General features: G+C 43.0%; 3 protein-coding genes across 5 annotated transcripts; 2 read left to right on the top strand and 1 right to left on the bottom strand.

Moving 5' to 3' along the window:
* The first annotated feature begins 2,960 nt into the window (after positions 1 to 2,960).
* On the top strand, positions 2,961 to 6,107 carry sgk2b (serum/glucocorticoid regulated kinase 2b). The gene is made up of 12 exons (XM_084026702.1): positions 2,961 to 3,133; positions 3,415 to 3,490; positions 3,579 to 3,648; positions 3,746 to 3,771; positions 4,019 to 4,076; positions 4,169 to 4,252; positions 4,394 to 4,525; positions 4,743 to 4,855; positions 5,170 to 5,389; positions 5,477 to 5,632; positions 5,728 to 5,817; positions 5,910 to 6,107. The coding sequence occupies exons 1-12, from the start codon at positions 3,064 to 3,066 to the stop codon at positions 6,069 to 6,071; spliced, it is 1,257 nt and encodes a 418-aa protein (XP_083882828.1). The 5' UTR covers positions 2,961 to 3,063; the 3' UTR covers positions 6,072 to 6,107.
* A 141-nt stretch (positions 6,108 to 6,248) lies between these two features.
* On the bottom strand, positions 6,249 to 8,462 carry LOC311025124 (putative transmembrane protein 244). Of its 2 annotated transcripts, XM_084027860.1 has the most exons (6): positions 8,321 to 8,462; positions 7,890 to 7,975; positions 7,394 to 7,467; positions 7,178 to 7,303; positions 6,986 to 7,030; positions 6,312 to 6,897 (listed from the first exon to the last, which is right to left on the bottom strand). In XM_084027860.1, exons 1-6 carry the CDS (start codon positions 8,351 to 8,353, stop codon positions 6,803 to 6,805), a joined length of 459 nt encoding a protein of 152 aa, XP_083883986.1. In that variant the 5' UTR covers positions 8,354 to 8,462; the 3' UTR covers positions 6,312 to 6,802. The 2 variants fall into 2 exon arrangements, with proteins under 2 accessions (XP_083883987.1, XP_083883986.1); XM_084027861.1 differs by lacking the exon at positions 7,890 to 7,975 and having other exon boundaries at positions 6,249 to 6,897; positions 8,321 to 8,394.
* A 908-nt stretch (positions 8,463 to 9,370) lies between these two features.
* l3mbtl1b (L3MBTL histone methyl-lysine binding protein 1b) lies at positions 9,371 to 21,305 on the top strand. Of its 2 annotated transcripts, none has more exons than XM_084027859.1 (22): positions 9,371 to 9,653; positions 11,120 to 11,251; positions 11,640 to 11,829; positions 11,940 to 12,153; positions 12,254 to 12,383; positions 12,578 to 12,629; positions 13,096 to 13,190; positions 13,298 to 13,402; positions 13,481 to 13,616; positions 13,722 to 13,813; positions 13,919 to 14,070; positions 14,343 to 14,446; positions 14,784 to 14,869; positions 14,967 to 15,077; positions 15,167 to 15,281; positions 15,508 to 15,607; positions 16,215 to 16,409; positions 17,245 to 17,346; positions 17,439 to 17,503; positions 17,831 to 18,003; positions 19,121 to 19,183; positions 20,053 to 21,305. In XM_084027859.1, the coding sequence occupies exons 2-22, from the start codon at positions 11,141 to 11,143 to the stop codon at positions 20,179 to 20,181; spliced, it is 2,520 nt and encodes an 839-aa protein (XP_083883985.1). In that variant the 5' UTR covers positions 9,371 to 9,653; positions 11,120 to 11,140; the 3' UTR covers positions 20,182 to 21,305. The 2 variants fall into 2 exon arrangements, with proteins under 2 accessions (XP_083883985.1, XP_083883984.1); XM_084027858.1 differs by lacking the exon at positions 9,371 to 9,653 and adding an exon at positions 10,104 to 10,860 and having other exon boundaries at positions 11,640 to 11,823; positions 11,967 to 12,153.
* Positions 21,306 to 22,385: the final 1,080 nt, after the last annotated feature.

The raw sequence follows: 22,385 nt of genomic DNA, 5'->3' as shown, positions 1-22,385 counted from the left end.
CTCCTCCGCTTTGCTGTCTCCATCTACAGGTCAGATCAAGTACTAGCCAACTGCTGTTAAGCATGACAAATCATCAGACTACTGTGTAAAATGTCTTATTGCAGTAAAACACATCAGATGACAGCATTGAGAGCATTTATAAAAGTGTAAGTAAGTATAAGTATAAGTATAATGTCCTATATTAAGTGGTGGATTAATTATTCATGTCCTTTATTTAAACAATATTTAAATAAACTAGGCTGTCATGGTCAACCTCAGCAGACACATTCACTTGAATGGGCTCACCTGGACCCTTGGGTTAAAAACGCTCGCTGTTATCACTCTCTCTTGTCCTTGCTACAGCAGACCTCCACCCAGCATCATTAACTTTTTGGTTTTGCACCTTGAACACCTCCACAACACAACTGATACACATTCATCCTGTGTATCTGTCTAAATAAATGCAATCATCCTACACAAACCAGCAAGTGTACTATAGCGTGTTCCTGAAGTCTATACTGCTGCTGAACCAGGTCTGAAACCAAGGTGACTTGACCAAACATTTCCAATGTCAACCACACATATATCTGCAGTAGACATGACTCCCAGATCTCTGTGTGGACTCATGAGTAAAAGACATGAGAGACTTCAGATTCAGAGATTCAGAGACCGGTTGTTGAATGAGATAATTGTAAGAAAGTCAATTGGGTCACCAACTTTGTATTATTTACAAGTGCATGTGTACTATAGTGCACATGGTTATTGGTACCCCTTGAAAATAAGTCACCCTTTATAAAGTGTTGAGAAGCAGTAATTACTGTTTTTAATGATAGTACAGTTTAGTGCAGTTTAATGGGTTGTGTGATTTTCACTTTATTGTGAGCCATCAAATCTGCAGTTGTACATGTTATTAAGATGTTAATAACATGTAGAACCCATAATCTGTTGTGGCTTATAGCTGATGTAAAGCATCAGTAAAGGATGTATTAACAATCATAAACCCTTTATAACAGGTGCCTTGTTAGAAATTGGCTGGTTGTGGAATGAGATAATTAAGGAAAGAGGAGATGAAGTCTGATCATAATGGAGCAATAATTGAGACCAGAAGTCGCAACAGGCTTTAGGTGTCATTCTGCGGACATTTGAATGTGATTCCACCTTCTCCTACTGTTAGGCCTGAGCCTGAAGCAGAGAACCTGTCTGGGTTGGCTGGTCTGCTGTAGACCACCTCCGTTGGGTTTCCTCTCTTGTAGGAATACTGTTGAGATATGTGCGTTGTGTTCAGTGTCACCTGTTGCATGCCTGGAGAAGCAAAAACCAGCCCCGGCCAGTTCCTATGCCGTTAGAGCGATGTGACAAGAGGTGTCAGACTGACAGCAGTCGGTCAGACCAGCAGAGACCAGTTCCCTTTGGGCAACACTGTAAGAGAGAGGGCCCTCCCCCTGCTGCTGTCGTGGGTCGGCTTTCTGCAACAGCAACTAAGACACCCTGTACCAATTCTGAACCCAGCAGCTCCAAAATTAGAAACAGACACAGGGACAAACTAGATGTTACATCCACACCCTCTTATTCTGATCTCATGCTGTATTCCTTTATTGCTCATTTCCAGTTTAAGACAATCATTTTATTTTATTTGATCTTGTGACAAAGCCCGGTTTTATCTCCTATATGAGGTTATCATCTATAACTTATTTTGCTTTTACAGATGGAAGAGATTCATCTGTGTACCTCTGTCTCTCAGAAGAATTTGTTTTGCCAAACTTAAGGTAGCTCCTCTTTCTGTGTCCATTTATAATATGAGTACATACTGATATAAATGTGTGCTTATGTACTTCAGTCCCCAACCAGATGATATGGCTGTAATAGCATTTGGATGCCTGGATTGTATATAAACTGCTGTCATATAAAACAACCATCCACTATAGCGGAGTGTGAGATGCCACAGGGGCTTGGTCCTATATCACAAGCGTGACTCTGGGTCTGTGGTGGTGCAGACAGGCCATGTCTTTTCTCAGGCAGCAGCCATATGATACAGAGCTGTCATGTGCTGGAATGCCGTCATGCCTTTACACATGGAGTGCAGTTTCCGTGACCCACTAAACTATCCTTAGGTTCAAAAGGAAAGTGTGTATGTGCAAATATTTTGGTCGCATAAAATAATGTGTACTGTGTGATGTTGATCTTTTTCTACATGTTGGATCTCATGCATGCACATTAATTCAGTATTAGTGTTGCTGCCCACTCACAGGCTTACTGGTGGTATACATTCCTCCGTCTGGTCAACTGTGACTAATACAGGGGCCTAAAGAGAAAACGTTCATTTGATAAGAAAGTTAATTGGGTCACCAACTATGTATTATTTACAAGTGCACGTGTACTATAGTGCACATGGTTATGTGTAGTTGGTACCCCTTGAAAATAAGACCCCCTTTATAACGTGTTTAGAAGCAGTAATTACTGTTTTTACATAGTTTTTAATGCTTTATAGAAAACCACTCATACCAGCAATGTTCAGTTTAATGGGCTGAGATTTTCACTTTATTGTGAGCCATTAAATCTGCAGTTGTAAATGTTATTAAGATGTTTAGCTGTTTGGAGAATCCAGAACCCATCATCTGTTGTTATGTATGGCGTATAGCTGATGTAAAAGTAAAAGTAAATGATGTAATAACAATGATAAACCCTTTATAACTGGTTCTTTGTTAGAAAATGGCCCCATGTTTTATTATTTGTTTTTTTACGAGCTGGCCAGATAGCTTATTGTGTGTGTCTGTTGTAGATATAGCATCCAGTCAATCTGAATTCAAAGCATCGAGCTATGCTAACGCCAATACTTTTCAAATCACTTAGGTCGCTCATATCCTCAAACGTCCCAGTGTCGACTTCTCCGAGGACACGTAAACGCAGCACTGCGGGAGGTACTCTGCGTCTCCTACGTCAGAGGTCTTTAAACCGAGCAGCTACATTTTGAAAGTTTGGGACTAGCGGCTCGTCTCTGCTGTCGGACGGTACGCCTTCCTTCAACTAAACGGCTCTCTCCTCTTTTCCGTTCTACCAAACCTCCCACTCAGTCAGGCGTCGCCCATGATGACGGTGACTCGGGACCGGCCGATGACCTACGCCAAAATGAGAGGGCTCGTGACATTTCTCTCAGGTAAGGATAGCTCGTCGTAGTCAAAAGTAACGGTTGACGCTTATTAATACAAAGCCTGCTTCTCATAATAAATTAGAAAAGAGAAAGGGACAATATGATCTTTTTTTTTTTTTTTTTAACAATATGATCTTCAAAATCATACAACTGTTTTCCTTACGTCATTAAAAGTATGTAAAATTCGTGGCGACCACTCAACCTAACCTGAGTAGCTAATTAGCGCGATAATGTTACAGCTGTTGAACTCTTATGTAAGGGACATTAACCCCCCGCCCGTCTTACAGCTCTGCTCAAGGGGAAGAAAGTGGGCTTCTGTGACTTCGTACACAAGTGTGTTTCCAGTCGGCAGTTCTACCAACAGTAAGTTAGCAAAAAAAAAAAAAAAAAAGTTTAACTTAATAAAAAAACACACATATGTAACTACTGTTTTTTTACCTCCTGATTGAAGCCTGGACACCGAGAAAATCCTGCGACGACAGTGCAGGCTGGCAAGAGAGAAGCAGGAGAGAGGCGCAGTGGTGAGTAGGCTACTGAGGGGTTTTTAACGTGTTGACAGGAGGTGAAACTAAATCTGACCTCCTGACCTTACTGTCCCTGTGTCTTTCCTTTCCTCAGAGCTCAGTGAACACAGAAACCTCACAGTAAGTCATTTTACCAGCCGAGTGCAAGAAATAAGTCATGACAGAAAAAAGCAGAAACCACTGCCCTAAGTCAATGACATTTTCCATTTTACTTAAAAGTGTGGTCACAACCTTGCAACCAAAAACTATTTTTTAATACATTATAATAGCCCATTAACTGATCTGTGTAACATCAATAAATCATATAGTAACAACAATTTAAGTAATGCTGATAATGATGACAGGTTTCTTCTGTTGTATTAACCAGGATGAAACCGCAAGATTTTGATTACCTCAAACTTATCGGCAAAGGAAGCTTCGGAAAGGTAGGAGATTTTTTATTCCTGTAAATTTTGTATTTGTGCTTGTGAGATTTTTTTTCTTGGGATATTATATGACACAGCTCAAACTTGTACAGGTGCTGCTAGCAAGACATAGAAAACATGGAGGTTACTATGCCATCAAAGTGCTACAGAAACAGATGATTATCAAGAGGAAAGAGGTAAACTATCTATCTATCTATCTATCTATCTATCTATCTATCTATCTATCTATCTATCTATCTATCTATCTATCTATCTATCTATCTATCTAGTGTTTCTATCTAGTCACCCACCCATCGATCTTCCTTGTGTATCTATAGCAGGGGAACGTGATGGTTGAGAGGAGTGTGCTGCTGAAGGGACTACAACATCCATTCCTGGTGGGGCTCCACTTCTCTTTCCAGACACGAAAGACGTTGTACTTTGTCCTGGACTACGTTAATGGCGGGGAGGTATGTGTATGAAAATGACTTCAACTGTGGCATGGTTAAAAGCTGGGGAAGTGACTGGGAGTCTCCCTCTCCCCCTACTCAAAAGTTCAAAGCAATGCTGTTATATAGACTAACATTTACAAAGATTAAGCATAAAAAACTGAATTGGCTTAAATTAATTAAACCTACACAGACAATTGAGTTTTAGAGGTGTCATCACTCATCTGTTTTTCTTCAGCTTTTCTACCACCTTCAGAGGGAGGGTTCGTTTCCTGAACCCAGGGCTACTTTCTACGCTGCAGAGATGGCTATGGCACTGGGCTACCTCCACTCTCTTGAGATTGTTTACAGGTACATACACACATAAGAAGAGGAGCCATTGACAATCTACCCTTTCACAAATGTTATTGGCTCATTGCTCTTTCCTCATATTTGATTTTAGCCACATATTCCACATGTTTAATTGATTTTATACAGGGAAATCGCAAATAAACCTTTACTTCAACAAGAGAGCTCTGCATAGAAAATGTTATTACTAAAAACCACCATGTCCTCCAACACCACATTCAAACATAAACAGTGAAGTGAGGTGAAACCAGTTGAAATCAATTTCTACAGGAATCTGTAGCCTAAACAAATACTTGTCTGATCACTTTGTCTGCCAGAGACCTCAAACCTGAGAACATCCTGCTGGACAGCCAGGGTCATGTGATGCTGACTGACTTTGGGCTTTGTAAAGAAGGGGTGGCCATCGGTGGGATTATGCATACCTTCTGTGGGACTCCTGAATACCTCGCTCCAGAGGTGCTACAAGGCCACCCATACAATCCAGCAGTGGACTGGTGGAGCCTCGGCACTGTGCTGTTTGAGATGCTCTATGGACTGGTGAGTGCTGCATGTGAAAGTATCTCATCATCCCATCGCCTTCTTCAGCATCTTCAGCTTACACCATCTGCCTGTCCTTTATCTCAGCCTCCATTTTACAGCCGTAGCAAAGCAGAGATGTTTGAGAACATACTTCACGCTCCTCTGCAGGTGTGCAGTGGGGGGTCTCAGGATGCCCGCGCACTCTTAGAAGGATTGCTAGAAAGAGATGTCTTCAAACGCTTAGGTGGGAGCCGTGACCTTGTAAGTGCACACAAAAATAAACAGAGAGAAAAAGCATAGATGCACAAACATAAAAACACACAACCACAGAAGGTCTAACTTAAATGTGTCTCCAGGTGGAGCTGCAAGAACATACATTCTTTTCATCAGTCAACTGGGACGACCTCCTGGCCAGGAAAGTTAGACCACCATTCATCCCAAAAGTGGTAGGAGTGATGAATCAATTAATGGAGAGCATTGCCTTTTTTAAATTGATGCAGTGTACCTGAATGTGTGATTATCCCTCTCTCTTCTCCAGACTGGTCCCAGTGATGTCAGCTACATCGACCCGGAGTTCACGCGACAACCAGTCTCTGCGTCTGTGAACGAGCTGTGTCCGGCGGGCAGGACCAGCGAGGCCTTCCCAGGTTTCTCCTTCATGAACCCAGTGGAATATGGCGCAGCAGAGCTGGTTTCATAGCAATGCCAAATCCTCTGGCAGCATGTTTGTTCAGATATTTATTTTTTATGTCATAAATTATTAAATCAAAGTCTATTTTTAAACAATTGAGCCAAGCTATTCTTACACTAACAATGCATGTTTCATTTGTTACCAAATTACAGTATATTTTTACATTATTGGTTATTTTAAGCATCAGTTCATAATGTGAAACAGGCTGGTCACTATTTCACAAGTCCTTTCTACTTTAATGTGTAACATGATGGGACGATAAACACTCAATCTGAGCAGCTTTATTTTTGTAAACACTTTACATTTATATCTTTAAAATATACTACAAACATTTATTGCAACTTTCCCATTCAGCGATTACATTCACAGCTTGCAGAGGTACTGAAAATACTTTACAGGGGGCCTTAAAACCTGCATAGTAACAGAGGCATTGTGCATGACAAGAAAAATACAACTAATATCTCCTTGTGGCATTTTCACAAAAACAATAGGATGGCAGTCTGTTGGCAATCCTTAAACATAACCAGTTCAGGACTGGGTCCAATGTGTTGTTTTATATCAAGCAGTTCTGTGTGGTGGTGAGGAGACAGTGAGGAGTCTTATTTTTAGTGACAAACACAGAAAGCCCATCACTGTGGAGAATCTAATGGGTATCTCCAGGATGAGAGCATCTGGTCCTTTCTACCTCACTTCACGAGGCTGTTATGAAACAGTTCATACTCGGAGTAGCTTCCTGCATGTCAGTAGATGCTGAAGGAGACGTAGCTCTGGTCATTCTGGCAGGTGAAGTAAGCTATTAGCTGACCGTTGCAGATCATCAGAAACAAGCCACTACCTGTGGAACAATAAAAACGTAGAGGATCAAAAACAATTGAGCTCATGAATGCAATAGAAACGGCTAAATTACCAGAGTTTTGCTTTACCTAAAGCCAGCCACCACTGCCACACCATGGGAAACTCCATCATCACTGCAACACGGAAACAAAGTATTCACGACACATTCCGCTGTGTGTGTGTGTCTGTGTGTGTGTGTGTGTGTGTGTGTGTGTGTGTGTGTGTGTGTGTGTGTGTGTGTGTGTGTACCTGGGTAGATGTATTGTTAGATTTCCGCTCACCTAGACTGGTGATCATTACATGAAGAAGTGTTACGGTGAGCGCGTAGTCCCACACCCGCCTCCTCACCACTGCAGCAAACAAGAGGCCGCTGCAAAAGTAGGTGAGCTCCAAGGACAGGAGGTTTACTGAGGGAAAGCAGCATAGTCACAAAGGGCAGGCAGTGAAAAAAGCTCACGCTCATTGTTGATCATGTCAGCTGCATTTTGTGTGCTCACCCAAGTATTTGGAGTTGGATTCAGCAGGTTCGGTCTTAAAGTCAAATGGGATCAGTCCGTCAAAGTGATCCAACCTGAATGAGAAATGAGAACTGAGTTACAGCTTCAATAATAAAGGAAACTTGTCAGCGATTCCAACAGGGTGTGTTTAAACACAGTAACGTGTAAACATAGCAAAGCTCTTATGTCGAATATCTGGCAACAGTTAAATGAAAGCTCCGGATGTAGGTCACATAGTGTGGATAAAGTTACCTACTGTTAATCTCACCACTACAGTCACTACTGTAAAAAGGTGGATCCCAGGCCAGATGAACCCACTATGGGGCCATACTCAAAAATAAACGGTTGCCTATTGGGTCGCTGTCTGCTTTCCGTGCATTGGGATTGTATGTCACAAGCTCCGACTACGAACAGCAGACTACACATGGCGTCATATTTCGCCCATAGAACCTGTAAAAGTACGTACTGCCTACGCGCATGCGTGTTAGAGACTCACCTGAAGGCACCGAAGCACACGCTCCCAATCATGTAGAAAAGGCAGTAAAATATGACCACACACAGCAGCAGATTGAAGATCACGATCTGTGGGATTGAGACACCGTATATGACAATGCAACATTAAACTGCTGCAGCGGGTATTTGTGCGCAGCACATATTTTCCACGCAGACGCTAAACCTGCAGCTATGCAGTCCTACATGCTATCAGGCTGCAGCGGGGGGCAGACAGCGACTCTATCTGATGCGAAACCTGACTTTACTATCAGTATTATAATCTGTATTTAAAAACGAACCAAACGCATGGACGTAACGTAGCTGCTCATATCCATATCGTTTTTTCATTGCACATTATTTCCCTATATAATCAGTCGCTCCCGACAAACTGACGGTTCAGAGACATTACACATGACACATTTACTCGCATCTTACCTTCGAGTCCACCGCTTTGCCTTTGAATGCCATCTCATGCTTTGCACTTGATGTTATTTATACGAAATTAACGCAGGAGGGATACAGCGACGGTGCACGACCCCGGTTAATCCTCCTAAAGAAAGTGGACTTCTGCTGCCATCTAGCGGCAAACGCGGGACACGCAAACCAGCGCCGCCGCTTCTCGAGCCGAGCAATGAACTCATTTCACCTCGTATCAGGGCGGCCTTTGTTGACTGAAATAAAAGACTTTCTCTCTGTGTACCTGTTAGAGAGCTAGCGACTGAATACGAAGCAACGGATGCTGTAGCGATTTATACAGAGACTGGGCGTTTTCCATCAAAAAGAAATATGGCTAGAACGGCCCGTGAAATCTGCAGCTTTATTCTACCGGAGAAACCATAACCGCCCTATGTGGGAGGGATTGAACACTGCAGGGTAGCTGGAGATGATGTGCTTCAACACGAGTATTTGGACCATCGGCGACTCAACAAATACTTAAAATCGATTTAAAAACACGAAGCACACATCACTAATGAATTAAGTGGATTAGCTGCCACAATAAAAAAAAACCTAAACCGCATATTCAGTAAAATACCACTGGAGGAGATAACCGACATGTTGCCTTCATGATTGTTTAATTTCGGTTGAATATAATCTTACGTATTAATCTAACGCGTCAAACGGACGCGATTACGATAAAACTCAGTCATCCTTGCCGATTTCATTTAACGTGACTGCTACGACGGCCCCTCGCGTGCACGCGGCCGACATAACTGTAAATATGTTGTAAACCCACACTCTTGTGTTGCAACGCATTTGAGTCGCTTTCTTTGGTTAAAACTGTGTTTTTAAAAATGTGTTTACATGGCGTGAGTATTTATCCTATAGTCGGCACCGGCGTGCACGGACTCATTATCGCCTGTGATAATCGCACATAATGTTACACACATTGTCTGTTAGAGGGTTTATAACTGGGGCGAATTTTAAAAAAAAGAGAAAAAAAGGCAGTTTGACAACAGGGAGACCAACCGCTCCTCCGCGGTGAAGGAAGACGCTGCGCTCCGTAAAGACACACAGTCGTACTTCTGAAGGAAAACACTTCTACGGCTGTTTGCGGCAAAAGAGGAATATGACTTCCAGTCCGTCGGTCGGGCTCGTTATATCGGCAGCGAACTGAGTTTCGGGCGTGTTGTTGAGAGTAAACAGGCCGAGTATTGACCACCGATAGTAAACTGAACTTTTCCGAGACCCAAAGTTGTCAGGCAGCGGCATCTTGCACGCATGCGCATCCTGCTATCCAGCTCTAAATAAGAGTTAAAACAGAAACGAGGTGAGTTCCACATTTTTTAAAAAAACAATACGGCCGTTAATACTCGTTTATTGTCGTTAACGGGCGTGGGGAAAATCGGTTTAAAAAAGCGGCCTTCGTGTTGATAATTAGCGTTAGTTCACATTATTTCCACTCAGATTTAAAACGGCCAGAATAAATCGTTTTTTTCAAGTTACTATTGGAAGAAATTAATCAAGCAACAACGTTGAAGCTCGTAACAGTAACGCTGCGTTGCTGCGAATGTCGGGCGATGTTGTTCGTAATAATGGCGTGTTGCACAAATGCGTTTTCCCATTGTTATTAACCGGGAAACTTATTTATTACAGATTGTCCTTAGCTGGCTGCATCCAGTCACAATGCTACGGCTAGCCGTCTAGCAGCCCCGTTCAGTTGAACGGAGCGGAGCTAGCTGCCTGCTAGCTTCGTGTCAGCGCTAGCTAGCAACCTGGGCTGACATTCCGTGACAAGGGGAAAGTGAAGAAAATAAGTCGGGCGACAGAAAACACAAAGTCGGGAAATTACACGGCAAGCGTCTGCCTTTGTTCGACGCGTAGCAGCTTCGCGTGGCTTGTTTAAACGGGTAACTTGAGTAATTTACATAGTTTAAACGTGTTGGTGGCCTCTTCCTATGCTCCGCCATTTTGTATAAGACGAATGCTAATCATGGGCGCTCCTACATACACTTTATTTATAGCGAGAATAAAATTGAGGCATCAAGCGCAAACTCAAAGTTAAGCGAGGTCAATTAGCTCCGGCTGTTGTTTACTTTTCCCGTGGTTATTACCACCATGCAAAAAGAAAAATATCACCTTAATTCAGTGTTGGACATGCGTCAGGACTAAAACGTTATATCGTAATTTTGGTCGGATTAAAACGCTTTTAAGTTGAGCCAGTCGGCGCAGGAAACCGTGTTATCTTTGATATGGATGAACAAATTAGCCCCTCGCTTGTTCATATCCAGGCAAACGGCCGTTTTTAAGAGATACTGTTAAAACGAGGAAAAGATGAACTTGTGTGGTTAACTTCAAGTTGAGACATCTTTCCTCGTGTTTGTCAATGGTCCTGATGATGGTTCACCCTAATGGGGCCGTTTGTGCACGCATTTCCCCGTCAGAAGACCAGCAAAACAATATTATTATTGACTGTTTTGTCTGAAATCGAAGTGCATGGTGTATCCTGCAAGCCGGCGCACAGTCGCCATCTAGCGGTGATGTTGGATAGTGCTGTTTACAAGTGCAGGTAGAAAACTGCATTTGTCGCTGGGTGCACTTTGTGGCAAAAAACCCGCACAGGAGGGGGCTGCTTCACTATAATAGTCACGCACATTATGCACAATAGACCGGGGAGAAGGCCATCATGTAATTCAGAGATGTGGACCGTACCTTTCAATTCACCCTCTGTTGAATGTTTTGGACGTTCTGTATCGTATTTGTGTCTTTAACGTGGATTTCATTATGTCTATGCAGGTTGGGGATATCAGAGTGGGAATGACAGACACTCCACCCAGTGATGGCCCCTCCAAGGGAGCTGAGTTTGATATGATGGGTGCTCTGGACTGGAAGGATGGTATTGCCACGCTGCCAGGCAGCGACATCAGGGTACGAGAGATTTGTATTCCTGTCCGGGATCATCTCTGATTGGGCAAATGTTTGCGTCCAAGTCTCTGATTACACACAGATTCATATGTGAGGGATTTCCACTGTGTTTTATAGCCACCACACCTGAAATTTAAACCACCTTTCTCAAAAAAAAAAACATTCTACATTTTTATTGAAGGAAACTAACCTTCAGGGAAGAAGAGAGTGAGCAATTTCCACAGGTTATGCCATATATTTAATGAGTGTGATTATTATTTAGGCTGTCCTCTACTAACTAAATTAATTACGAGACAAGATAAATTTGGGGTGATTTAGCAGCTCTGCTCATCAATTTCCTGTGAGAAGCCCCGATGGGAATACCTGTTTCTACCTTACTTTTGTCTTTCAGTTCCGCATGACAGAATTTGGCACCCTTGAGATCGTCACAGACCTAGAGGTCAAAGGGCAGAAGACCGAGCCTGAGACCTTGGACCCAGCACAGTCTCACACTCCCACCCCTCCACCAGAAGGCCAATCACAGACTGGCAAGGCCACGGCTCCATCCAATCAGAGTCAGCCAGGATCATCTCAAGGTAAAGGTATGACGGCCATGTTTAACCCTCACAACTTGCTTTTGCGAGGATTTGCAGTGTTTACGTTTGGTGCTCCACACGGCACTCTCAGCCCTTTTCTTCGCTTTGTCCTCTAGTCCCCGGTCCTGTGCTCCTGTCTTTAGAGGAGGGCCCCAGTATGGAGGGCCCCAGTGTGGAGGTTGGTCCCAGTGTTGAGGTTGGCTCCAGCGCAGACACCGGCCCAAACGGAGAGCTGTCAAGGTGCCGGGCCTGTGGTGGCCGTGTTCCCCCTGATTCCCTCCTTCAGGGCAAATTCTGTAGCTCCATCTGTGCCCAGCCCTCCAGTGGCAGGTAAAACCACACCCCTGGCATCCTCCAAGACCTCTTTGCTGTCCTTCAGATTACTTTGTTTGTATTTTGTTGTTTCATCACCAATCTTTCTTTTCTACAGATCGTCTCCAGGGGAAGCAAGGGAGGGTCTAGCAGTTGAGGGTGAGAGGCTGGGTAAACGTGTGCGCAAAAAGAGGAAGATTTATATGGATTCTGGTGATGAAGAGGAAGAAAACCAAGAGGAACCCGAGGTAGGGAGCATATTCTAAGCATTGATCTCCAATGTTGTTCCCTGTCAGAGCGACAGGCCACTTCAATGTTTAGTGATGTCTTGCTGTAATTACAGCAACTTTTATTATAAGTAATAGGAACAATGTATCTAATTGAATTTAGTAAGAAAAAAGTTGATCACTCTGATTATTGATACATTCTTTCATTTTTGTAGGAAAAGACCAAAACTACCAAAGGCAGAAGAGGTGCCAAAATGGCCAAACTGGGTATGTTAGACTGCTGCCACTGTAGAGGAGGGAGGGAGGGAGGGAGATGTTTCCAAATCCACTGGAAATCTTAAAATGACTGACATGGTTATGACTCACACTATATACTATATAAAACATGTTATTTCTTTAAAATGATGCAGTTGTGTGTTCTGGTAATAAATATCGTTGTTAGCATGCATTTAGCATTTCAAAAGTCAAATATATTTTTTTATGAAACATAGAGGCAATTTGGTTTTCAATATTATGGGCAAAGTTTCACATAACGTTGACATACAGAGTAATAGATTACTTTTTTCTTTTTTTTTTAACTTCATAATGATTTAAGAAAATATTTATTTGAACTGATCTGAATTAAATTAATCTCAAACTGGGGCACGAGGTGTATCTGTATGTTTTTCATGAATGTGATGGAGGTCCTCATGCACTAACTACAATACAAAATACCTTGTTTTACTAATGTCAGTGACGGCCCCAGGCAATAAGAAACGGGCATGGAGCTGGCCTGCTTACTTGGAGGAGGAGAGGGCCATCGCTGCTCCTGTTAAACTATTCAAAGAGGTATTTTTCACCCTTATACACTGGACAAGTTTAAAGGTATTGTTTTGTTTATGTGGTCTTAGATAAGCTAAGTCATGACTGTGCTATGATGTACATTTGTCTGGCAGCACCAGTCGCTTCCTCAGAGCAGGAACAGTTTCAAGGTGGGAATGAAGCTGGAGGGTCTGGACCCGTCTCACCCGTCTCTGTTCTGTGTTCTCACCGTTGCAGAGGTATGTGTGCTAATATTTGGCTGTGACTCGACCACGTCTATCTTTGTCACCGTATCTAATTAAGAATTTGCCTCTCAGATACAAGGCTATCGGGTGAGGCTCCACTTTGATGGTTACCCAGAATGTTACGACTTTTGGGCCAATGCTGACTCGTGGGACATGAAACCAGCTGGGTGGTGTGAGAAGAATGGCCATAAGTTATTGTTACCTAAAGGTACACACACACACACACACACACACACACACACACACACACACACACACACTGACATCTGTCCATGCTTTTATAAACACTTCACTGAGTAAGTTTGTCTTGTAGGCTGTAAGGATGGAGAGTTTAATTGGAGCATGTATGTGAAGAACTGCAGGGGTCAGCTGGCCCCAAAACACCTTTTCAAGAGCCTCAACACAGTGAGTATCAATCACAGCCAAACTGCAAACTCTTAACGCCATCAGATTGAGTTTAAATTCAGGCTTTGTATTTGCTAAATGTGTACGTTTCTTGTTTTATTGCAGTCTGTGACTCCGTCTGGATTTAGAGCAGGGATGAAGCTGGAGGCCATTGACAGGAAGAACCCCTCATTGATCTGTGTAGCAACCATTGCTGCAGTTGTTGACAACCGACTGCTCATTCATTTTGACAACTGGGATGACACCTATGATTATTGGTAAGAGCCTGGTTTAAGACTGAAGGAACGGTTTCCCCAAGTCTAGCTGGTGGACTCTTGTAGACTTAAATCCAAGTGACATCTATATAGAATGATCTATTCTATGGAATATCTGTACGACATCAGCATTGTGCCTGTGTACAATTTGAATTCAATGTGGTGACGTCTTGACAACTTTGGAAAAAGGTCTGCAAAAGTTGGTCAAACAAACATAAGTACAGAGAGGAACACGTTTCCCATACGTGTTTACCTAGTAGTTGCTTTTTGTCAAGGTGTGACGCTAGCAGCCCTTACATCCATCCTGTGGGATACTGTGAAGAGGCTGGGCTTACTCTGACCACTCCAGCTGGTAAGACTCAGACCAAGACTCACATGGGTCAGTATACATTATTTTAATATACTTTAGACAACACAGAATCTAACATTATGATAAATAGATGCTAATGAAAGTTAGATTCTGCTGATAGTATATTGTTGACTTGATTACAATTGATTTATTTCTTAATAGAAAGTATTTTTGTACATTTCTGGTATTTCTCAAATATTGTTGCTTCAAGTAAAAGTTAATGACTTTTTAACATATTCAAGCTAATTAAGTACATGAATGGTGAAATGCATGCTGCTGTTAGTTCCTTTGGTTGTCCAGATTGTCACTAGTCTTTAATCCATGTGTCAAAAGACCAAATCTAATGGATCTAATTACCTCTCCTCAGAATATAAGCAACCTAAGAGTTTCTCATGGGAGAAATACTTGGAGGAGACGGGCACACAGGCTGCTCCTGCTCGCGCTTTCAAACCGGTATGATTCACACATTCAAATAAAAGCTCACAAAGACTTCTGTACCACAGTAGTCTGGATCTAGTCATGTGATTGATGTTGGGTCCTGTCTTTGCAGCGACCTCCACACGGCTTCCAGATTGGGATGAAAGTAGAAGCCGTGGATAAGAGGAACCCCATGCTCATCCGTGTTACAACCATAACAAACACAGAGGACCACCGGCTAAAGGTACAACATGTCCCGTCAACATGTGTTTAGACTTGCTCTGTGGTCAGCGTCCGTCTAATTTGCTTTAATGCCCCCCCCCCCCCATCTAGGTTCATTTTGATGGCTGGAGCTCAGAGTATGACTATTGGGTTGAGACAGACTGTCCTGATCTGCACCCTGTAGGGTGGTGTCAGAAAACCGGACACCCACTCCAGTACCCTAACGGTGAGACACTCTCTCACTCACACACACACTCCGTCTGTCCTGCCTGCCTCATAGTCAGAGAGGTCAGTTGAGGTTTCTCAGGAGGAGAGGAGGATCCAAAATTGTTATTTCAACAGATGAGTCAGCACAGTTTGTCTCTGCCTTCATTTAACTTCTGGAGGAATCTATGCAAACAACTGCAATTTCCAATTTATTATAGTTTTATGAACAAACACATTTATTTCAGGCTCCACTGATGTCGTGGCTGCCCCAGGACAGGGATGTCCTACCCCAGGATGCAACGGGGTTGGCCACATTAGAGGACCTCGCTATGGGACCCACTACACGTTAGTAGCACTAAGTTTTGTGTTTTCACCAATCTCTCTTTTTTGTATCTCTTTCTGTGTTTCTCACTCTTAATGTTGTATGGCAAAACACTTCTTAAAACGTATTTTCTTTTCTTTCATTTTCATATCCTGCATATTCTAAATGTGTTTTTTATCTCTCGGTAAACTCCAGTTATTTTGCACTTAGCCTTTGGTGTAATATCCTTTAATATTCCTTGTATCAGTACATTCCTAAATGTTGTGCAAAGTGCAATTTCTTTCACTTTTACTACTCACTTCATAGAATATGATTCAAATTCTCCAGCGTTGCTGTATCACTGCAGCTCAAGCAGCGTATTAATAGTTTAGTCTCATTTCATCAATGTTCGGTATGTTGTATGTAATGCGTAGAGGAGGAGGAGACAGACTCTCAGTGTTCTTAAATGTCATTTATACTTGTGTGGGCTGCTTGCAGTTTAAATGTGTTGCTTGTGTGTGTGGGTGCGCTTTGAGTCTTTAAGATGATTTCTAGCTGCTTTTTCTTCCTAATTGTTGTAGCCTGTTAAATTGCATTGCATTAAAAGGAAAATGTGGCAGATTGTTTTAGGCCTGGGTTTTGTGTGTGCAGTCAGGTGAGCTGTCCCTACTCCGAGATGAATCTGAACAAGGAGGGCTTGCTGCCAGACCGCCTCAGTGGAGAACGACCCCTCACCCTCAGCGGACCTCATCCACGTGGGCGACGTCCGGACCCTCACACGAACACTACGACACAGGCCTCCTCCACAGCAGACCAGCTGGAAGGAGCTGAAGACGCCCAGAACAGGTTTGCAGCTGTCACGCCACAAAATCAGCCCGTAGTGTGTGATGCCTGGCCTTATGCTCCAGTTTCAGGCAGAATTTCATCCTTTACTGCAAGCCAACTAACTCATAGCAGGACATGGATTCAGCCAAATTTCTGAGAGTTTGAGAGCCTGCTATTTTATATGTGGTGTTGGTCTATAGTTTACTCCAGCCATCTGTATGATTGTGCCACTAACATAATTGTTTTATTGGACTAAATCCAAAGTGGCAGAAATGTGAGAATGATGGATATTGTTTGTTTCGTCCTCCCCGTGGCCTTGAGACCGCCTCGCTGGGAGGAGAGTGGTTCGGCACCCAGCAGCTCTGAGATGCTCCAGTAGATATCTCAAATTCAGCCAGCACAAACCCCAGCCCGAGTCACACGCCGGGACTAACCTGGTTAACAGCAGCACCAAAACTTGTGCTGCCTTGGCATCGGGACAGTCCCCTGGGAAGACTGCTGGGGTTTTCACTGGCTTACTTCGAGCTCACTGCTAACTGTCCCCCTCTCCCAGAGCAGCCACATGCTCTACTTGGCGAGTAGGACGGAGCGAGGGACGTCATTCTCTCGTTTCTGCCACTTTGGATTAATCCAATAAAAAAAACTAACATAACACACAAGGACCATTAATATATATTTTAGAAAAGCCCTTGGTGCAACGCTACTTATGTGTGATCCCTCTCGAGTTACAAGTGGTATTACCAGTCCAGTGTTTGAAACTGATATTCTGGCTGACACTTTGCACCTTTTTAAAAGCCAATATCACTCCCAAGAGAACTCTTCAGTTTTTCTCATGCAATCTTATCTGTGTTGCTAGGAAACCGGTGACGGAGGAAGTTGAGCGCTCAGGACGCAACACTCAGCCGGAGCCACTGGGTGGAGCCAGTGAGCAGAACCACAATGGAACCAGGCCTAAACGGTACAGTCCTGAAACCATCCCAACATGCTGCTGTTGTGGATGAAGATGTTCTTGTGTATTAGTGAGTAACTTCTGTCTATATGTCTCTTCAGGACTGCTCCACTTCCCAAATACCTGAAAATGCACTACGTTAAAGAGGAGTTTGGCGACAGTAAAGGTGTGTGTGTGTGTGTGTGTGTGTGTGTGTGTGTGTGTGTGTGTGTGTGTGTGTGTGTGTGTGTGTGTGTGTGTGTGTGTGTGTGTGTGTGTGTGTGTGTGTGTGTGTGTGTGTGTGTGTGTGTGTGTGTGTGTGTGTGTGTGTGTGTGTGTGTGTGTGTGTGTGTGTGTGTGCGAGAGAGTGCGAGAGAGTGCGAGAGAGTGCGAGAGAGTGCGAGAGAGTGCGAGAGAGTGTGAGAGAGTGTGAGAGAGAGTGATGTGATAAAGCATGTATAACAGCACCTCACTCCCACTGACTGCTGCCTTGCCTCCTCTTCCCTCTCCTCAGCCTCTCCAGACACCATCTCTCTCCAGCAGGCCCTCCACGAGTCTGTGTTCTCGCCCGGCATCTCTGCTTCTCCTCCCCACCGGGTGGCTCTCTGCTGGGACAAACACTGCCAGCTGCTTCCTGAGGTCCTGGGGCTGACTGCCAAGAGAGTGGCCACTTGGAGCGCCGAGGAGGTCAGACATGCTCACACACTCACACTGCACCGACACATGAAAAGCAGACATGCCCCCCATTCACTCATCCAACATGAAGGCATCTAGTTGTTCAGGGAAACGCCAACTGTGCATGAATATTCAAGGAGAGCTGTTCGGATTCCAAATCATCCTTCCCCACAAATGCATGCGTAGCATCAGCATATCTGGCCAGGGTTCGCCAACTATCAGGCAGTGCTCTTGAAGTTTTGCAATCGTCTCAGATTTTCTTCCTTTTCATGCTGGTTTTCTGGATTTCGAGATGGCCATTAAACGTGTAATTGTGATACTTCACCAGAGTGGTTGGAAGGAGACATACAATTTTAGGACGTTACATTTCTAGCTAAAAACCTATGGAGCTAATATTGAATTAATACTAATATTAGAGTAGCTGAAGTTACAGCACATGAACATTTCTGTGATACGCAAGCTACTGAAGGTATACTGAATGCTTACACGTCCTGCTGTTCCTGTTAATGAACAGTGAATAAACTAAAGTATCCCTACAGAGGTAGACCTTTTCTGTTTACCTTGTCATGAAACACACTTAATTCAAACTCAAAAGAAACAACTAAAACGTATCAAACTCATATTTAGAGAGCAGAGCGGCCGATGGCCGATCTAATGCCAATATCATGTTTTTGTTGTCATGTTTTACGTTGCTTCTCTGTGCATGTGATAAATGAAGAACCTTGAACCTTGTTTGTTTTTTTGCATCTGATAAAATACAACAATTTAGTTAATAGTAACAACAAATCAGACACAACATTGCTATAGGATGAGGGACCCACTGATGCTACAGACCTATTACAGATCAGTGGTGGGAGCGGAGCTGGACCGGTCCTTTTAGAATAAAAATGGCGTCTGCCGCGCCGCCGGCCCCGCGCCGGATTAATCAGCCCAATTAATCGGTCGACCACTAGTGTAGTAACACCGTGTGGTAGAGTAGTGCAGCGGTCACCTGGCACTCTCTTTCTTTCTGCCTGTGAATTCAGGCAGTAAATGCATACAAGGCACTATGATTAGTAGGTAAACCTTTATTGATTGAAACATCTTATGTTTGATAGCCAGTCTGTAAGTTGTTTGTCTTTTTCATCAGGTGGCCACTTTTGTCAAAGGACTCCCAGGATGTAAAGAACATGCTGCTACGTTTAAAACAGAGGTAAGCACTTCATTGCTCACTTACATATTCATTTATTACCTATTGATCCTAAAGACAGTCCAGTTGCCTACGATAAAGCTTCCTAGGATTACAAGACCCGGATGACTGAGACCCTCCACAGACACATTGCTATTTAGGACTTCAGCCGAATGACAAACTCACACAACAGATGATTAGTTTAATTAATGATTGATGAAGATTATTTTTTTTCAATGATTTGAAATCATGTTATAGTTTGAAAAAGCAGAGCCCGAGATGTTTCTTCACATTGCTTGTTTTGTAGGTGTAAGATGCAAATCAACAATCAATTAATAAACGAATAACTTCAAAACCAATACACAAGGAATAAAAAAATGAATTATGGAGTGGTTAAATAAAAATGAATAAATTAAATGTTTAGGTATTGCTGCCAAGATGATAGTCTGATGTAAAGGGAGACTCTTATCTGCTCCCGTCATTAACGTTAGCCTCATGTGTCAAAATGTACGTAATTTGTTGTAGATTTACTTCATAAACTATTCAAAGTATGATGACATTTACAGTTTGGGTTATATACTGATGTTCAGTGCAGAAGTGGATTTATCCTCTCATTCACTCCTATTATATGACGCCAATTAAAACAGGTCAATTCGTTTTCAGCCAATCAGAGCACACAGCAATTGCAAGCATTGTCGGCAGGAAGGAGTTCGGTTATATCCTGACGTTGGCTTTTTACTCTTGCTGATTGCATTCATGCTTATAAGATTAACTTGTTGAACGAAGCTTGTACGTATCATAAACGAGTGTTTGCCACAAAGCTTATTTTAGGGGAAGATGTGACGCTACCTACCGGGTTGCCCTTCAAAAACACACCATCCCTTTCTTTTTAGCAAATAGATGGCGAGGCCTTCCTGCTGCTCACCCAAGCGGACATTGTCAAGATCTTGTCCATCAAGTTAGGACCCGCCCTGAAGATCTACAACTCCATCCTCATGTTGAAGAATGCAGATGAAGAGTAAGACCTGACTCTTTAAGACTGACGAGGAATCACTCCTTTCTTACCGGCCCTCAGCTCTGGTTTTCATCAACACTCCGCTATTAGACATTCGATCAAATTGCCCAAAGCAGGTTTGGTCTGTCGAGCTCTGCGACGGTGCAGCTACTCATGATCTCAGACAAACGTCCGTCCCTCTCCCCGACCCCTCCTCTCTTCACGATGGACAGTACTGATCAACCTGAGGGAGAGCTTTACATGATACCACGAGGATTCCTTGACTATATCATTTGTTTACTGAGTCATAAAAAAGACATTGTAAAGTTTATGGATTGGATTTAGTGTCACGCTTCTGTTGCAATTTGTGTATTATTTGAACAGTAGAGCAGAAAGAACAAGCGTGTTTGTGTTTTGTTGCATTTTACCTGTCAACAGATCTTTTTTTTTTTTTTTTTAAAGCGGCAAAATACAATCGTGAGGTGACGCAAGGTTTTTAAAAATGTGAAACCCAGTGGAGCAGAAGCACTATGTAGTTCAGCCTTTGTCCTCTAGATGGAGAAAGTGGGCCACTCCACAGGCCTGAAGGCAATACAGTTTGATTAAATTGGAGTTGGCTGAAGCCTAGATTGAATGGGGGATGGTAAAGTGTGTGTGTGTGTGTGTGTGTTTGTGTGTGTGTGTGTGCGTGTGTGCGTGTGCAAACGTGACTGAAAGTGTTTGAGAGATGAGGATGTATCCCACCAGCCCGTGAGTGTTGCTTTTCTGGTCAGATGATTGTTTTGTGACAAGCAGGGCTCAGGGCTAAATGTAAAATCAAGGAAACTTGCAGTCATTTAAGGTTTAAAGAGACAACGAACCAGCTCTGCTCTTCTCTGTCTGCTTTTTGCGTTTCGGGGGGATCGGCACATGAACATGAATGTTTAAAAACAGCTCTTAGTTGTTTTGTTTGATTATTTTTGTGTGTGTTTGGTTCATTCACATTGTAAATAGAATACAGTTCCAAAAGGACTGTCCTCCCTCCCTAACAGAGTTTACTCCTGCTTGGTTATGCAAAGGCTTGACGTCTGTCCACAGGGAAGGACATTGTGACGGCGAACTGAGAAATATGAGCCTCAATTCATACAAAGATTTTGAGAAAAAAAAAGAGAAACAAAACAAACATTGTCGGTGTCTTTGTAAATCGGCGTGTAATTCAAGCAAGTTGGAATGTGTACATCAGTAACTGTTAATATGCAAACGGCTTTTATTTATGTATTCTAATTTAAAGGGTAATGGTACGCTGTTTTGTTGACTCTGAGGTAAGCTGTGGCTGTTTGATGGAAAGTGTGTGGATGGGTGAAAATAAATGAGATGCACACATTCTTCTGTCCTCATTTAACCTGAGTCATCTCACCACACACACACACACACACACACACACACACACACACACACACACACACACACACACACACACACACACACACGCGCACGCGCACGCGCGCGCGCGCGCACACACACACACACACACACACACACACACACACACACACACAGAGATCATCTAAAACTGGTCTTTATCTGTACACGTTAAAACACAATTTTAGGAACAGCAGTTTGACCGAACAATCCCAACTCAATGCCCACCTACTAGATTTGTTCTGGAGCTTTCAACTGTGCCATGGGCTTCAACAGCTGATGTTTCCTCAGTGTTCTTTAAGCTCTCTTGGCATGTGAGCCCTGTAGCTGTTAAAATGCAATTGTCAAGCATTGAAGTGAGTGGTGAAAAGTATAGTACATTATCTCAAGTAGTGCACTTCAACTTTTTTAGGCACTTGCACTACAATTCAGGAATTGCTCTTATTACCCCACTAGTGCTTTGGCAGGCCGACTAGTTATTTTTCAAATTAAGATTTGTATCTAAAGAGCAGTTGTTCACAAGTTTCTTTTTTGGCTTGTGCCTCCTTTTTCAAATAAACAGCGTCTGGTTGTGGCTCTTTGTCTGTGTTCAGATGTGTACGAGTAGTTAGCAGTTAGCAAAGAGTGATTTCCCCTCGAAACTTCCCAGATGGTTTCATTTAAATAACAGTTTGAGGTCCAAAGAAGTAAAATGAAACAATGTTGCATAAAAGGGAGGACTAGAAAAAAGTCCCCTCAAAAATAAATAAATAGACGTTTATGTAGCAGAACTTTGTTTTTTCTCCTTTTGTATCTCATTCCTCATCTCATGACCTCCCGTGGTGTATGACA

This window comes from Eutrigla gurnardus, assembly GCF_963514095.1.
Source record: "Eutrigla gurnardus genome assembly, chromosome: 14".
In the NCBI taxonomy this organism is placed as follows: domain Eukaryota; kingdom Metazoa; phylum Chordata; class Actinopteri; order Perciformes; family Triglidae; genus Eutrigla; species Eutrigla gurnardus.
This window is presented reverse-complemented; position numbering and strand designations above follow the sequence as displayed.

Excerpts from the sequence above, each read along its gene's own strand:
- l3mbtl1b (XM_084027858.1), top strand. The coding sequence starts at position 10,735 with ATGGGGCCGTTTGTGCACGCATTTCCCCGTCAGAAGACCAGCAAAACA. Across the intron at positions 12,384-12,577 it reads AAAACCAAGAGGAACCCGAG|GAAAAGACCAAAACTACCAA; the intron begins GTAGGGAGCATA and ends TCATTTTTGTAG. Across the intron at positions 15,078-15,166 it reads CAGAGGACCACCGGCTAAAG|GTTCATTTTGATGGCTGGAG; the intron begins GTACAACATGTC and ends CCCCCCATCTAG.
- LOC311025124 (XM_084027860.1), bottom strand. The coding sequence starts at position 8,353 with ATGGCATTCAAAGGCAAAGCGGTGGACTCGAAG. Across the intron at positions 7,468-7,889 it reads GTGTGCTTCGGTGCCTTCAG|GTTGGATCACTTTGACGGAC; the intron begins GTGAGTCTCTAA and ends TTTCTCATTCAG. Across the intron at positions 6,898-6,985 it reads GCAGTGGTGGCTGGCTTTAG|GTAGTGGCTTGTTTCTGATG; the intron begins GTAAAGCAAAAC and ends ATTGTTCCACAG.
- sgk2b (XM_084026702.1), top strand. The coding sequence starts at position 3,064 with ATGATGACGGTGACTCGGGACCGGCCGATGACCTACGCCAAAATGAGA. Across the intron at positions 3,134-3,414 it reads GCTCGTGACATTTCTCTCAG|CTCTGCTCAAGGGGAAGAAA; the intron begins GTAAGGATAGCT and ends CCCGTCTTACAG. Across the intron at positions 5,390-5,476 it reads TTGAGATGCTCTATGGACTG|CCTCCATTTTACAGCCGTAG; the intron begins GTGAGTGCTGCA and ends CCTTTATCTCAG.